This window comes from Anas acuta, chromosome Z, assembly GCF_963932015.1.
Source record: "Anas acuta chromosome Z, bAnaAcu1.1, whole genome shotgun sequence".
NCBI lineage: Eukaryota > Metazoa > Chordata > Aves > Anseriformes > Anatidae > Anas > Anas acuta.
In genome coordinates, this window is record NC_089017.1 from 4,529,180 (window position 1) to 4,546,656 (window position 17,477).

General features: G+C 40.2%; 1 protein-coding gene across 3 annotated transcripts in view; it reads left to right on the forward strand.

Moving 5' to 3' along the window:
- Positions 1 to 17,477, forward strand: part of DNAI1 (dynein axonemal intermediate chain 1) — a 137,192-nt gene that overhangs the window by 6,117 nt on the left and 113,598 nt on the right. For all 3 annotated transcript variants that reach the window (XM_068667934.1, XM_068667936.1, XM_068667935.1), the window contains exons 2-9: positions 3,205 to 3,273; positions 5,713 to 5,811; positions 6,738 to 6,818; positions 8,392 to 8,515; positions 9,250 to 9,329; positions 10,402 to 10,560; positions 12,369 to 12,428; positions 14,993 to 15,127. In XM_068667934.1, the coding sequence (XP_068524035.1) occupies positions 3,205 to 3,273; positions 5,713 to 5,811; positions 6,738 to 6,818; positions 8,392 to 8,515; positions 9,250 to 9,329; positions 10,402 to 10,560; positions 12,369 to 12,428; positions 14,993 to 15,127 (807 nt within the window). The remainder of the gene's footprint in view (positions 1 to 3,204; positions 3,274 to 5,712; positions 5,812 to 6,737; positions 6,819 to 8,391; positions 8,516 to 9,249; positions 9,330 to 10,401; positions 10,561 to 12,368; positions 12,429 to 14,992; positions 15,128 to 17,477) is intronic.

Genomic DNA, 17,477 nt, shown 5'->3' on the forward strand with positions numbered 1-17,477 from the left:
GGCTTCTTCTTCACTGTTCTAAGACCCACCTGAGGTTTCTTTCACTTGAAGTTTCTTTGTATGTTAACTAGCACACTTTAACACCTTTCTGTTTCTTCATTGGTCTGATGTTCCGCATTGCATCTGAAATTACTATATATGTTATTTTTTTAATGCTATTCTATTGTTCTTTTGTTCATTTGTTTTCCTTGTTACCACTAAAGCCAGCTTTGTCCAGCTCCCAGGTGTGCAGGTCTGCATTTCTTTGACTGCTGGTGAGACATTTACAACTGTGGGGTCTCCAGTGCAAGCCTGCGCCCCATCCCGTATCATCCCATCCCTGTACTTCCCTGTGCCACATTATGGGTCACCTCTTCCAGGGTCCTCCTTGTCACACCAGGCCTGTATTTCCCTCTACATTATGTTACAGTCATAAAACCATGGTGGTAGTGTACAAATATAAAAGTAGTAAAGCAAATTTGGCGGTTTTCTGTGGTCAGTTAGCCTCCAGCTGAGTAAAATAAAGCTGCAGGCAGGCCAAGGAAAATCCAGACAGAGCAAAACAAGCAGCCTCAACCCTGAGGCTTTGCAAACTCAATATGCAGCACGGGGCCCATTGCTAGCAATGACAATATCAAATTATGGGGCTGCCCTGATCTGTCTTGGAAGAAGTCTTGTGGATAGACTAAAAGTGAGCTCCAAGCATGAAAGGCTGTACCAGGAAGGATGCTCCTGAGCCAAGGAATTCCGGAGAAGTGGGAGTGGGAGAAGGACAGCGAGGAGCCCAGACCTGCACATTTCCCTGTTAGAGTGGTGATTTGTGCCTTTTTCACAATGGTTTGGGTTTCATTGCTGTTTGTGTTACTGCATTGTTCCTCATGTTCTATCCTGCAAGCCCTTTATGGTGGGGGCAACAGGGCAGGGTTTACACTGCTTCCTTCCACTGGAATCAAATGTTGGCTTTTCTTTGGTGTAACTTTTGGATTTTAATACAGTTGCAGATATTTATTTACTTGTGGCTCTTTAGATTATGTTAATTGAAATGTTTGCAACTGCCAAAGCCAATTACCCTCAGATTGCCTTGTCAATGCCTTTACAGCTGGATAAATGCTTTTAAAGGCTATTCACAAAGGGTATTAGCGAGTAGGCTTTGTTTCCTGTTTAGAATTAAGAGGTTAGTTCTGATTTGGATCCAAATAAAATTCTCCTCTGAAATTCTGTTTTAAATTTTGTTGCTTAAATCACACCTTACTCCCAGGTAGCATCTTCCACGTAGAACAGGGTGCCCTGTCGCCCACTGCCAAGGGCTAGCAAGGAGAAGCAGGCTGTCTGTGTAACTGTGTAACCCAGGGGTTGGAGCAGTGGCTGTGACACCAGGGCTCCAGGCTCTCTGCTGTGCTCTGCTGCCACCCCACTGTGGGATTTTAAAGGAAGTGCCCTAAGTCTCTATTATGTCCATTTCAGTCACAGCAATTTGTATTTCAAAGCAAGGCACGTTTTCTAGGCATAGAAATGTATCAATCCACTAATTTTTCATTGCTTTTAGTGCACATTTGCTGGAATAAAACCCCTGACACCCTGTTAGTAATAGCCATCTTACAGCTTGTACAATGGGAAACAACACTGAAAGCCTGAGTCTGTCTTCTCTGCTCCACTTTGTTCTCATCTGAAAATATTTTCCTTCTGTATGCTTGTTGCCATGTCTTAACAAGTAATGGGCCTTTAACAAGAAGGCTTGGGGGTGCTGTGTGAAATTCATTATGGATGCTTAATTGTTTAATACATAGGAAACGGAGGGGAAATGTGGATATTTATTTTTTACAATGAAAGAAAATTGTGAGAGAAGTCTAGGTATCTGTGCACGCTAAGGACTCATCTGTCCTTAAATCCTTAAGGGCTTATCTCCTGACTCATGCTCCTTAAGGTATTGAGAAATGTAGAAGAGGGGATGAACAAAAGCTAATGGGATAAAGGTACACTTTCCAGTAGAAAAAAATGGGAAAATGAGATGAAAACAGCAAGTGGCAGGCTTAAACCACAAGCAGTGGTTCTTTGCAGTAGTGTGTAGTTGTACTGTGGGAGTCCTGTGGGAATTGCACATGCTAAAAGTGAGCATAGATTCCAAAATGCCCGAGGAAGTTTGGGGAGGAAAAGGTCCACTGGGATGAATTGAAATGGAGAGGATTTCTGGTTTAAGAATTCCCTGTTGAAGGCTGAAACATCGTCCTGAAGAAAGCTCCGTAGATACCTGCTTTTGAATACTGTAGGAAAGAAATACTTGGCTAGGTGGACCTTTGATCTGAGCTAAAAGACACACTCTTATGTCCTTCTAAAGAAAATCATAAACACGGGATCTTACCCCCACCCCTTTGTTTTCATTTCCTCTTCTCTTCTAGAATGTCCTTTTTTTCTGCCTCAAAGTCAAATGCCTTTTCCAAGTAGCAGCTCTGCTTTTCCCACCCATCCCATCTGGTGTTATCTGGGGTCCATCCATTCTTGGCAAGGTCTCTAATGTCTTCTCCTTTGTTTGTCAGTTCTTCTCTTGAAATGTGGTAGCTTCATTCTCTGCTTTCTGGGTTCTTCCTCTTATCTGTCCCTTAGCATCTTCTTGAAAGGATCTTCTTCATTTCCTCTCCCACTTTCTGTGAAGTCTTTGCAAATCATTGTTAATGGTGCCCTTCTGTGATTCCTCAATTTCTGGGCAACCTCCTCTAGAATTATGCTGTAAGGCTCCCTGCAAACAACTATTTTATTGTTTTCCTTAAAGTCTATTTTAAAATATTTCTTTGCTGGGACGCACTGAGGGAGGTTGGCAGTGGTTGGCTTCCAGCTGTTTATCAATGGTTTCCATGTTTTTTCTGTACTTGTCTTGTTGTAGGTGTTGATATACTCTCTTTGGCCTCACCGTGACATTGCAAACATGTGGGGCAAGAACAGTCTCCCTGATATGTTTGAGTAAGGCACTAGAACCTAGGGTGTGGACACGTGGCTGTATCACAAATAAGCAGAAATAAGAGTAGAGTAACTTCATGCTGTTAAACTATTATATTATGTCCCTGGTTACCTTTCATTCAGATGATGTATAGAAAAAATACTGGTATATTTGACTTTTGTTACATACCATTACAGCAAACATTATCAATCACATCAAAGTTATATTCTGCTTCGGTTAAATTAGGGAAAAAGGTGTTTTAAAGGTTTATGTTGCTTATGTTCTTGCTTCAGAGCCAAAGTGGACCTTCAGGAGGAAAGGCAGCACCACCGAGGCCTGCTAAACCTATATGTAAAAAACGGGTAAGACCGCAAATGCAAGTGTTTTGAAAAAATGTTTTCTCCTTCTTTGTCTCTGAGATGCAAACTAGATTCTCTTGGAACAATGGCATGTTTTATGAATTTGGTAACATTCCAGTTGATTTAACAATAAGGGGTTGCTCTGGAATATGCTGTTGTGAAGGGAATTACACTAGCAAGTTAGAATAAAAATGGAAGCTAAAACAAAGGCACAATTTAGGTAAACTGCAAAATGAAAAGACAGAAAAAATGTATGTGATGTAAATTCCAAAATATAAGCTGACACAGACTGTGAGAAAACTGCCTGCTCTGCTTAGAAAATGCAAAACGTACCCCAGATTCATTTAGTTAACATAGAAGTACAAACATTAGAGAAAATAACGTTAACTTTTTGACTGGTAAACTCATGGTATTTCTTTCACTGGTAGGCAAATAAGTGCTTAGAAGAGCACCCTGACTTAATCTACCTCAGGGTGAACTGAGGTGGGTTTAGCTCCATTAGTATGGGTGGAGGAAGGACATTTTGCATGCTTTAAAACAGACCTTGTGATAAACAGCTTTTCACCTTCTTGGGACAAATCACAGTCTTGTAATTTTTTTCCTCTTTTTACCCTCTAAAAAGGGAAAGGTATTTACTTTCAAATAAAAAAGCAACAACAAAAAAAAATCCACCTTAATGCTATTTTTATCCGCTTCACTGGAGAAAACAGCACTGAGCTAACTGGCATTGAATTTTGTATGATAAATGTCCTACAAGCAGGTGTTCATGTGGATAGCATTAAATCACAAACAACTGTTCTGCCGTCATAGTCTTGTGAGAATCCGAGAGCTTGACCTTCCTTCCAGCTTGTCTCATTTCAGCTCCCTTTCCCCTTGGGGGAAAAAAGGTTGCAGCCTATGAATTTCCCTGGCTGTCTGGCATATGCAAAATTCTCTGTTGCTTTCAGCCGCTGCATGTTTTTACACATCATTGTGCTTTTCACCTTTATGGTGCTCTGCAGATATCAGAGCTTTGGTGGGTCCTGCAAACAGCCTTCACTTATACCCCAGACTCATCTGCAGCTCCATAAGGCCATAAAGTTTAATAGACCTGAGAGACCTGTATTTAAAAGAGTGATAGATTTATTTTAAATCAACCCATTACACATTTCAAACTGAGGGAGAAATTTTGCCCTCAGCAGCTAAACACTTTAATCAGCAACTTCGTGTTCTAGCAGTTTATCTGTAATGACAAGTAATTGAAATTCATCCCTGCAGTGATCCCTTTCCTATTAATGATATCATATCATGACATCAACCCAAGCCCAGCCCCAGGAGAGCTGCTCTCACTGTTGCAGGACTGCAGACCCCCTGGCCTTTGCAAGAAAACAGTTAACATTCCTCCAGAAGTCACATCCCTGCAGCTTTATATCTTGAAATAATTTCTATGTTTGTTATGTTTGTTGTGGTTTAACCGGCCAGCAGCTAAGCACCACACAGCCGTTCGCTCACCCTCCCCTCTCCCTCTCTGGGATGGGGGAGAGAAACGGGAAAGTGAAGCCTGTGAGTTGAGATAAAGACAGTTTATTAAAACAGAAAAATAATAACAATAATAACAATAATAATGATAATAGTACTACTACTACTAATGTATACAAACAAGTGATGCACAATGCAATTGCTCACCACTCACTGACCAATGCCCAGCCTATCCCCGAGCAGCTGGCCCCCCCACACCCTGGCTAGCCACCCCTATATATTGTTCAGCATGACCCCAGATGGCATGGAATACCCCTTTGGCCAGTTTGGGTCACCTGTCCTGGGTCTGTCCCCTCCCAGCTCCTGCTGCACCCCCAGCCTGCCCGCTGGCAGGACAGAGTGAGAAGCTGAAACGTCCTTGGCTTGGTGTAAGCACTGCTCTGCAACAATTAAACCATCAGCATGTTATCAGCACTCCTCTCATCCTAATCCAAAACATAGCACTGTACCAGCTACTAGGAGGAAAATTAACTCTGTCCTAACTGAAACCAGGACAGTAGTTTATATAATAACACTTCAGAAGTAATTGCAAGTCCTTGAATTGTGTCTTTGAGTAGTTTTAAAGCAAGGCTCGCTTGAGATATGATATGGTCAAGAGAAACAGAATTGTCAACTTTTAATCTGAAATTCAAGTGGAGTTTTCTGAGTTTTGTTATAGGAGTTACTCCAGTTTTGTTATGTGCCAGGAGTTATCTACAGAGAGCAGCTCCACCAACCCAGTGACTGAACTGCTGTTGCCAGCTGTAGCCTTTCAACTATTTGCAAATTTGGGCCTGCCATTTGGGGTTATCTGGTCTGGTCTATGGATGGGTGGACAGGGAAATGGTGGTCTTCCTCACACCGTGCATGGAGAAGTGCTGCTTTGGGAATGAGCAAAACAATTACTGTCTCAGTGTGCTAATTGCCTTGCTTTTCCTGTGCTAGGATGAAGATGCGTCCACTGATGTGGGAGAGGGTGTAGATGAGTGGACAGCAGTAAAGACTCTGGTCAAACCCCCAGATCAACTGGAATTGACTGAAGCTGTGAGTAAAACAGTGCCTGTAGTTGTCACAAGATGTCTGCAAAACTCCATAAACCGAAGCCTACCTCTTACCCATTTGTTTTGGAGGAACTTCTTCAGGAGTAAGACTCTTGTGCTTATGTACATTATCTGCAGCATGAACTAAAATAGCTTTCAGCAGGAAAGCAGGGAAAATGTGCTTTGAAACACAGCTCTGGACTTCAGGCAAAGTATCTCTGTATGGAGCGGAATGGGGCCAGGGCTTCTCTCAAATAAGGAGGGCTTCAGAGCCAGCCCTGAGCCTTTCAGAGGCCAGAGGCAGTCTGATACACAGGACGGAGAAAGGTCCTGTAGTTTAAGCCCATTTCTTCTCATCTGGGTTTAATGGGATTACAGTTGGTCACTTTTCTGACTGCAGTTGTCTCTCTTCTCACTGCTGTATAAAGCTCTAGTGTTGATGTCTGTCCTCCGAGTAGCTCTCAAAGGGAAAGTATACATTATTCCCCCTCCTCAAGCAGTGAAAGCAGTTGACACCAGCACTGTTTTTTGTTTAGTAAGTCGATCCTGCAAGTAATGCTAGTGAGCTGAGTGTTTACTGTATTTTTGGAATGTGTGTGCTTCAAGATAGACTTTGATAGCGTTTTAGACTTTAGATAGTGCTTTTTAGCCATATAAAATGCAACTAGCATTTTTCAAGTGCTACCACAGCTTAGATAAAAATTAACATGACCAGAAACCCCACTGAAGTACTACAATAGGAAGCAAGGTGACAGTTCTTGATTTCCCTTTGAGTTACCTTGGCTCCCACCACTGGTATAGTCAGGGCACAATCTGCAAGTGAGGTATTTGCAGCAAACTGAGTATAAAGAAGATGGTGATTTTTTAATGCCCTGTGTTGCATTAACAGTGGAATATTATTTATGATACTATTTTCTTTCTCTTCCAAAGGAATTAAAAGAGGAATTTACACGTGTTCTGACAGCTAATAATCCTCATGCTCCCCAGAATATTGTCCGATACAGCTTTAAAGTAAGTGTGTCATGACCTGTAAAACCAAGATGAGTTTTTTTTTTTTTTTTTTTTTTTTTTTTGCCATTAGCTATTCTTCTGTTTTCTTTTTATTTATAACCAGGTAAATTTCTTTTTAATGTGGCTTCATCTTGTTATGTATTTACTGCCAATGGTTCCTAAAGGGATTTTGCAGAGGGTAAAAGCATAAAAGAATTGACATATATATTCAGAAGCAGGAGATAACAGTAAATCGGCAAGTTCTGGCAGTGAACATAATTGGTGCAGCTAATCTAAGGCAATATTTTTTCCATTCAGTGGTGGTTAGAAGACAAAACGCAGTGCTTTATTCAGTCTGTGAGACAGTTAGGCTTCGGTATCCTCACATCAAGATACCTTGTTTGCATTATAGGAGAGCTCAGAAATGTGCTTTGTGAAATCGGTGACAAGAGCTCTATTTCATGATGAGTAGGAGTGAACAGGGGAGGGTGCATCAAAGACTGCCAGGAAACATCCAAGAGTCACACCTTCACATTTCCGTGTGTAGAGCATATGCTGCATTACCCTGGAACAGCATTCTCCAGCTAGTATGTACAGCTGGCAGCATAGGCTGCTGCAGGGCCAGAGAGGAAGATGACTCTGCCTCCCACCCATTCCTTGGAAGGGTTGAGGCAGAAATGAGAGTATGCGGGGACAGCTCCTTCAGCTCTGGCATTGGATTATCCCCAGTCTTAGTCAGGGAATAGACAACCAGGTGAAATTGTCCTTAACCTGTCTCATCTCTATACTTCTGGAACTAGTTCGACCAACACTTATGTTAGTTCACCAGAGAAATAAAATCAGTCTTATGGAAGCAAATAAGGTCAATTTTTTTCTCTTCTTTTTCTCTTCTACTTGAAATTGTTCTACGTGGTGATGCATGATCTCTATCTTATCCTCCACAGTGAATGAAGTGGGCTCACTGCTGTGTTGTTATTCGTACAGGAAGCAGTCATATTTTTACAAAGAAACTATTGAAACATCTGCAGTCTGCAGTGGCTTCTGACTACTTTTAGGTGTAGCTCATAGTCTTAGTATATAGTTTAGGCCTGAGAGTATGACTGCACTGTACAGTGATCTACAAGCAAGTGCCAATAAAGCTGGCTTCAAATAGCTGAATTAGTGCAGTGCTTGTAAACCTGGGCACTGTACTAAGTGCATGCACTGTCTCCAGATCAGAGCTGCTCTCTGTATGGTGCTGCTCTTGTATAGGTACGACAACTCATTCAGGGATCTCAGCACAACAGGGAACTGGAGTCTCTTAGGGAGTGCTATGCAGCAGAGATGTACTAGAACTATATTTAAACTCCCTTACTGTGGTAGTGGTGGAAAAGTAGAGATTTCTTTTTCTTGGTTCTTTTCCTTATATTTTTAATTTGTGGCTTTCAGTGTCCTGAACTATAAATAACTGCTGGAAGGAATTCAACAAAGAAGTGTTAACAGTGAACATATATTTATCACTATGGAGCACTTTAGCAATGTAGGCTACACAGTATGTTTGGTTTAAAAAATACATTTCTCCATGCTGGTTGTGTTGTTTTTTTCCTTTTTGTAGGAACGAGCATACAAGCCAATAGGCCATGTAGATCAAACAGCCATTCACTTCTCCTTGAACGGAAACCTGATACTCAAAGATTCAGATGAAGGCAGACGACAGAGTGTGAAATCTGCTGTATCAGGTTGGTTTATTATCTGAAACCGCAATCATTTTCAGCTAGGCACTGGTACCACTTATTAAGCATAAGGGAGTGATCATACTTCATGACCATTGAATTGAACAGCTCCTGTTTTGACTTGCATCTTTCTAAAGAAACAAAACCAGAAAGAAAACAAACAACAACAAGAAAAAAACAAACAAACAATCAGACAGATGTTTGCACAGTACAGAAAACAATGCATGCTTTTGGAGCCAGGTGAATGCTAACACCACCCACTGCAAAGTTCAAAGCTATTTAGTGTCTCTAATCATCTTCCACTACCACTACAGTTAGCTGGACATAACACATCTAAACTCCTTAGCCAGCTTTGAAAGTTTCAGTCATGGTTTAAAGTCTTAAAATCTTAAAGCACGGTGAGCATTCAGGAAACTATCATATACTTGACCCGTGTCAAGTATACAAGAAGTCCACAAGAAGTGGATTTCAGAAGTTTGATTTGAGTGGAAATCAGATTTTTGATTTAGCTCAGTGAGAATTATTGCTGTCTGATTCTAATAATAACATTGTCTCTTTCTGTGGCTTTGAGCAAACAATCAGCCTGCAAACTGGGAATTGGTTACTTTGTTGTCTCATGAGAGAGCAGGAGAAAAGGATGCATCTGTAAATTAACACTTCAAAAGACAGAAGAGTCTGCAGAATATAGGATAATATGTCCTTTTATCCTGGGTTTATTCACTTATCCCTTTTGTCATCAGAAAAACCTTCTCTTGCGTCTTCTGCAGTAATATCTGAAGAGACAGAGATTAAAGATGAAGAAGACACAGAAGATACTCAGGTAATACTCCAAAGTCATCTGAGAGCTGTCCACTTTATTTTTAATATTAGATTTGAAACTCACTTTATTGTAAAATGGGTTTGCTGAGATTTTTCTGTGATTTATTCTTGAAACATCTCCTGAGATGTCTCTGCGGTAGCAGAGATCCTGCACTTTCTACTAAATAGCTGGGATACTCCTGCCTTTCTTCAGTTTAGAGAAGGTGTACAAGAAGATGACAGGTCCCTACACACTAGGTCTGCCTTCATCCAAGATAGAGTGTAATTTGTTGATACCTGGAATCTTTCTGGACAACATGTGAAATCCCAACTTCCCTAAAAGGTAAGCTGGTTAAGAACAAAGTGTAAAGGAATGAAAGCAGCAGGCATAACTACCTGAATTAAATAGTGGCCTGACTTAAAGGCAGTTGGCTGATTGGGACAGGAGTATGCTCTAAGAAGTTTCTTCTTACCCACAGAGTGTCAGGCCCTGTAATCAAGTTCAGAGTAGTTTCAGATAAAGCTGAGTATCCAGAAAGGAAATTAAAACTCAGAGTAATGGGACTCTAATACAGTCTTCTGGTCCTTGGGTCCAGTTATTTTTTATCAAAGGCAGTTATGCTATGTTATCCTATTCATATTAGGCTCAGTTTTAAAGTAACTTCAGTTACTGGTCTTCCATCTTCCCATCTAGATATTGTTGCAGGATCTTCTTGCTCTGATAGCTAGATGTTTCCTGATTTCCATCTCAAACATTTCAATCTTAATTTTTTTACATTGTCAACTTGTAGCCATTTGAATTTGTGCTAACATTGCCATCTAGCTGAAACAGCTTTTTCCCTGTAATGTAACCCTACCTGTCCCAATGGGATATTTCTCCAGTACCATGTCCTCTTGGCCGTGGTTGGACTTACTCACTTATTTGCCTATTTCCCATCTGGGTTAAACCACAACAACTACTGACCCATGAATCTTCAATAACAGTCTTTTCTCATAGGCAGCAGAATTCCAGTAGTCAGTGAAGAAGTGTTTCTGAAGAAGGAAGGAGACGTATGGTCTTTTCAGGGTGGAGTTACTACTCTATTCTCTTTCAGGCTGAAGGAGAAGAAGAGGCAGAGGAGGCAGGAACAGCAGAGGAAGCTGAAGCAGCAGAGGCAGAAGAGCCTCCTCCCCCAAAAGTGAAGGAACAGAAGCTTGCAAACCAGTTCAACTTCATTGAGAGAGCTTCGAAGACGCTCAACAACCCTTTGAGGGTACGTTATTAGTACAATTTCCTTCAGTGACAGAGGAGGATCTTTCCTTGGGGATGGCATACGGACCATCAGTGTTTGTGTGTCATAGTACACAATATCCTTGTAAATACTGCTGGGAGGGAAAAAAACTACTTCCCCCCCCCCGCCCCCCCGTGGTAAGACAATATTTGACTATGGTAAAACATTAAGGTTGGTAAAAATGTTGATTGAAAAATTCTTGCCTCATGGACTTTTGGACAGCCTACAAACATTTTGGTGCTTATACCTCCACCTGGAAATATCATTTTTAACGTCTATTTTCTCATCTGAAAAATAAAATTTAGAGAGCAATGGTTAGGGTAGCAGCTGAGGGCTTGGAATCCATTAATTCAGTTTCCTTTTACCACAGAGTCTTTTTGTGGCCTTGTACTTCAATTCATGTCCATGGAGCAAGGACAATAACTGCCCCTATATCAAACAGATTAAAATTTTTAAGCTTGTGCTAAGCACAGGTACAACAGTAATTGATGCAAGTAAGCATGGCAGATCCCTCCCACTATGTGCACATACTTTCTGATTAGTACAGACCTAAGGCTTTGTGTTATTTTCCTAAACATTTTGCTAAGCCCACAGCCATTCCCAGTGAGTATGTCTTCATGGGGCTTCCTGACTGAGCAATACCAGTGAGAGTGGCCCCCATTCAAGACCTCAGACAGGAGCTTTCTGAGCCAGAGATACATTTCAGAGGAAAAAAATCATGTGTTTTCCTTGCTGCCCTGAAATCAGAGTATATACAGCTTCTCCAGAGAGCCTGACTGCCTTCTTGCAACCTAAAGTGGTGGGCCTTTGCAGTTGATGACCTTGAACAGGTCTAACCTCCTAACAGGCAAATCAACTCTACTCACTAGTAGAGATGGAAGATCTCAGGAGAATTAATACATTAATGGGGTACTTGCTGCAAGGTCCCAGCAGTCTTCTGCATCTATCAAAAATCTGTTCAGAGGCCACAGAATTAGTTATTTCTCTATTTGTTATTAGTTAGTTAATTTGTTATTTCTCTGTCCCCAGCTCTGCATATTTACTTCCCATTCATTTTATTTGGCAAGCTTTGAAAGCAGAATCTAGCCCTTAAATATCTGTGAAGTGCTGTTGTTCAATGTACAGGATGTGCAGTTTCCACCTCTGAGACTGCTTTATTTCAGAGGTCAATGAAATGCTACAGGCAGCTTCTTAAAAATGTCCTGACACAACAACTTTATGAAAGAAAATGCTGTTCCATGAAACGAAAGTTTCACAGAAATATATAAGTTCATTCAAATTTTGTTGTAAGGGTGATGAAAATATTATTACAGTAAGATCAAATGAATTGTTTATAGGTTATTATTCTGTTCAGCTCTTTTGTTTTGACTGTTGTACCCAGCTGGGATTTTAATATTTAGGTCAAAACTATTGATATCCTACCAACAAATTTGGTAGGGTATCGGATACCATAACTAGTAGCACAATGTTTCAAATGTTAGAGCTGAAACAAATCATTTCAACACCTTTGAAATAAAATACTGAAATTAAATATTCTAAGAAGGCTTTGAAGAATAAAGATCATCTTGTGGACATTCTTTTGGTCTACAGAAAATCTGTGTGGAGTTGCATGATAACCAAAAATGTTTGTGTAGTGCTTTGGGAATTATTTGAATGCAGAACTAATCCAAGATCAATATTATTCTAACTATCTGCTATGAGAAGACAGTTTCCACAGCTGGACTGTGCTGTTGTAAAGAGTCCCAGTGCAAAAATTACATTTATTTATTTGTTTTTATTTTTTTATTTAGGAAAGAGCATGTCAGTCGGAACCTACACCTTGTAAAAACTTTTCAGCCACTGCTAACCAGGTATATCCTTTTGACTGCATAAGCTTTCTTTAGAGCATACATAGGAAAATGAGACATGAGAAAGGAGAAACTAAACTGTTATCTTTGCATCCTTGTACTTGGATGAACTCCCATACTGGGGCTTTGATCTCTAGTTTAAATCTGAGAGCAAGTTAACATGGCCGTGTTTTCTGCCTTAATGGGTGAACTAGCTAATGGTTTATATTTCTAAGGTCAAAAGTTTTTGTTTAGCTGCTTTTGATTGATCACCAGCCACCCTGGACAGTTTGCTTTAAGGAGTCTTAAAGGCATGGAAGTATGGAACCACACTGTGAAAATGGGTCTGGGCTAAGCAGGAACTGGGATGCAGCTGAACTCTGCAGGAACAGGGACACAACTGCAGCTGCATGTTGCAGGGCCTGACTCCTCCTGGGATATAGCTCTCAGAGTGGGGACTGCACTGTTGTTGAAGAATTTCCATCAATACATGGGGGGTAAGCTGGTCATTTAGGAGGAACTGTGGTCCATCATTCACTACCTGGTCAGATCAATGGGCTCTCTCAAAGGGGAAGAACAAAATAATGAAAAAATATATGACATCTCTGTTGCAATCTCCACTTTGAGCACTGTGCATACAGAATAGAAACCTCTGAAGATTTGCTGCAGCAGGGAGTTTACAGGGGTTCACAAAGTTTCTAAGAGTGTTGTCAAGATTTGACATACACAGATTTATTTATTTATTTATTTATTAATCTAAAGTTAGCTATAGGAGAAAGCAGTCAACAGGTTTCTAAAGCCTGAATTTGGACACAATGAGAACTATAGCATAAGACACATGGAAGGCCCACACTTGAACCCTGTTGAAATAGACTTGGGGCTGTTTTAGGTAGTAGGAAAGTGCCTGTTTATTCATGATGAAGAACTGTTCCACAGTTGTTTTATATAACTTTCTCCATCTATTAAAAGTATGAAAAAAATATTGTGCATGATATTTTACGTGTGAAACATGCTATAGCTTTCTTTGGCAAGGGAATACAGCCAATTCTGCTGATTGCTTCCCACAGATACTTACAAGGTATATCTGTGTTTATCACTGATACAAATCTTGTCTCAGACAATGTTATCAGTGTATGACAGGAACACCCAGGAGAAAGAATTAAGCAATGACAGCAACTAAAATGCTATTGTAGGCGAGTGATAGGAGGGGAAGGGAAGGCATCTCTGTCAAGCTGAAGACTAGAATCCAGTTTATTTCTGAACTTGAAATCACAGAGTAATTGGTCTGAGATCTTCAATCCCTTCAGCTGGTGTTTCCTTTCCTTTCCTTTCCTTTCCTTTCCTTTCCTTTCCTTTCCTTTCCTTTCCTTTCCTTTCCTTTCCTTTCCTTTCCTTTCCTTTCCTTTCCTTTCCTTTCCTTTCCTTTCCTTTCCTTTCCTTTCCTTTCCTTTCCTTTCCTTTCCTTTCCTTTCCTTTCCTTTCCTTTCCTTTCCTTTCCTTTCCTTTCCTTTCCTTTCCTTTCCTTTCCTTTCCTTTCCTTTCCTTTCCTTTCCGACAGTGAGGTGACCTTAGAGTTGGAGAATATATAGCTATTAAGATAACCAGGCTGTTGCTGAAATTTTGCCTGAAATGTTTGAAAACTAAGAGAAAAATATTTTCCTTGTTTTCGTTTTATTCTCTTGAAAATTTGGACATTAAAAATACTTCAACATAAGGCCTTTTATCCTAAAATCTTCTACCTTATTGTTTTATCTTGCATTCATATTTCCTCTTCCAAAGTTTTCTGTTCTGCTCCTTGTCTCGCTCTTTTCATCACATCGTTTTGTCTTTTCTCTGATATTTGGAACATCTTCTCACTTCTGCCTGCAAATTTATGACACTTTTTTTTTTTTTTTTTTTTTTTTTTTGCTACACGTTTCTACTACCTTCTTTATTCTAGTGTTCCACTCTCTTTTTTTGTATTTGAATCACACTCCTTCTCCTAAGCTGATGTGTCACAAGTAGATCATCTTTTCTTTTTGCTGAAAGTAACATAAATGCTTCAGATACAGTACTAGTACTCCAATACTAATGAATAATTGTCAAGTGGAAAAATGACTTTTGGATCTACTCAAGTGAGACATTTCTGGCATGTGGCATAGCAGAAAATGTAAAACTGCTCTCAGTATCCATTTCATCATATGCTGCAGAGTTAGAGTCCAAGATTTAAATTGTGTTAAGCAGCTACAATTTAATTTTCCAACACCACATGAGAAATGTCATAAAGCAGATGTTTAATCCATGTTTCCTATTAAACACTGTAAATTAGCCAAAAAGAATGTCCTACAAAAAAGGATATGGAGTCAAAGCACCAAGAGAGCTCCCCCAAGGGAAAGGAAGTTGTTAGGAATGCAATACCACATTCTCAGAGAGTAAGACATGCCCTGTCAAGCTCTAAATATCCAGGGTTTCAATCCTTCATTTCTTGCATAATAAGCTTCTGTCAATGTTACCATTGTGAAGACTATCATATTTTTGTGATGATTTAGATGTTTGTTTTCTGGCATGTACCTAAATCCTGATAAATCCTGCCTTTGTCTCTCTCTCAGTGGGAGATCTATGATGCCTATATGGAGGAGCTTCAGAAAATGGAAAAGTCAAAAGAGAAAGAAAAACCAAAAGCTCAGATAGCAAAGAAAGAAGAGAAGAAGAAGGGAAGAAAGTTAACTTCTCTGGAATCACAGGTATATTTCACAGCACTGGAAGAAGTTTGTTGAGAGTGGTGGTGGATGCTTCCGTAATGTAAGTCAGGTGAAATGCAGCAATGCATGCTGGCTATGTAGCAAGTTCTCTCAGTAGACAAGTAATAAACTTAAGAAATGAAAATTTTTTTTTTTTTGCTAGGAACTGTATTTCCAAAACGGGAGTTCCATTTTTGAATTGCTGTACTTTTTATGAGAAAGCAACAGTGTGAAGCCATAATCTTGACTTCAAACCTTATTCCAAGAGGGATTTATGGCTTTTCTTTTTGTCCATTACCATGTTTGTGTCTCATTTTTGATTAGCATGGGAGGCATAAAAGAAATAGGTAGAAACACTCTGACTTTTCAAAGACTTTTCTATGGGATGCAGAGGTAGTAAGTATAATCTTTTAATCTGAAAGGCAAATAAATTTAGGATTCCCTCAAGATTTTGTTAAAGCACTGTAGTGAAAAACATTTAACTACTTGTTATTATTTTAATGATAATGCTATATAGTTATAATACACGTATTTTATAGTTGCATACATAATATATTGTATGTAATACATAATTCTTGGAGGCTTGACCTGAATGGCAGTGATCTTTGATGCATTGTTTATTCATTTAGTTTGAAAGTGACAGAAATGTCTATCTCCAAGGCTTGAAGTGCTGTGCCACACTCATTAATTACATGGCATGGTGCTATCTCGGTTGTGGCAATGTGACTATCCTGAGCAGAGATCAGCTGCCCTGAGTCCTGTGGAGTAGCAGGGTGAATGGCAAGGGCTGCTGGCCAGCAGCAGCCTCCGTACGTCTGGTGTCTCAGAGCAGCAGGTATCATCACTCCTTCCAGGCCAATAGCTCAGCTGGTGCTGTGGTCTTGCAGTGAGGATGGCGCTGACTCCTAGTCCAGGCTGCTCTGTCCTAAGGATTTGCTTCATGTTCCAAAATGTTTTCAGAGGGTTCAGGAGGTTTTTATTACTGGAGTTTAATTTATATATAATAGTGGATGGTTCTTTTTCTCCCCAACCTAAATTAAACCTAACTTGCATTTAGAATGAAAACTGAAATATTACCATATTGATTAGAGAAAAATGCACTGAGAGCTGTAACACAGAAACATGGAATTCAGTTCTTAGATTGCCCCTAGTACAGATGTAGATATATCAGTGTAACTAATGTGCATCTATATAATATGAGCTGTCTCCTGAAACTGGTTTTAGAACTTTCATAGTGTATACTGATACAACTATAGAGGATTTGTTTGGTTTAGCTTTACCGGTAGCATTGTGCCATCAAAAGTCTTACAGCTTGAGCAGACCAGAAACATGTTCTGACAGGATTCTGCCTGTGTACAGTGCCATTGAAATTCACAGTCCTTTCTAAGCTAATAAACCTTTCACCTGAGTAAATGTCACAGAACTAAGCTTGAAGTCAGTGATACAATTATGAGCTTACAGAGTGGGCTGCTAAAAGCTGATCATTAAAATGAAATAAAAATTCTACCAATGAAACAATATTGTAAAAAATGCTGCATGCTCAACTGACAACAGTGGGAATCTGAAATCCACTTCCCTCCTTTTGCTGCTTTGACTTTCATTTGTAGCACTTAGCAGAAGAATTGCAGGGAACCCAGAAAGTCAATATGCTGAAAAAGTGAAAGGGAAGGCCTCTTTATGTGAAGCCAGGATTCAAAATTAAAACCCACTACAAGGCTGGTGGGTCAGTTTGAAGTATATGAAAAAAAGTGCTGAATTTTCCAGTCCTTAATTGGAAACATTTAATCTGGATTAATCCAAAGCTAGACACAGACTTAAAACAGGCATTGCATCTGGTTATGTGTAGCTCTATGTGACTTTGGGCCCCTTGCTACAAGAAAGGTATTGAGTTGCTTTAGCGTGTGCAGAGAACAGCAGCAAAGCTGGTGAATGGATTAGAAAACTAGAGTTTCCAGGAGCGGCTGAGGGAGCTGGGACTGTTTAGTCTGGAGAAGAAGAGGCTGAGGGGAGACCTCACTGCTGTCGACAAGTACGTGCAATGAGGTCGTAGCACGAAGGCTGTCAGTCTCTTTTTGTAGGAGACAAGTGGTAGGACTCAGGTGACAAGTGATGGGACATGAGTAAGCAGTCTCAAGTTTAGAGAGGGGATGTTTAGATTGGACAAGAGGAAGAGCTTCTTAATGGAGAGGGTGTTTAAGCATTGGGACGGGCAGCCCCGGGGCAGTGGTGGAGTCCACACCGCTGGAGGTTTTTAAGGTGTGGACGTGGCACTAAGGGATGTGGTTTAGTGATAGGACTTGGAGAGTCAGGTTGATGGTTGGACTTTATGATCCTGAAGGAAAAGGTAACTGTG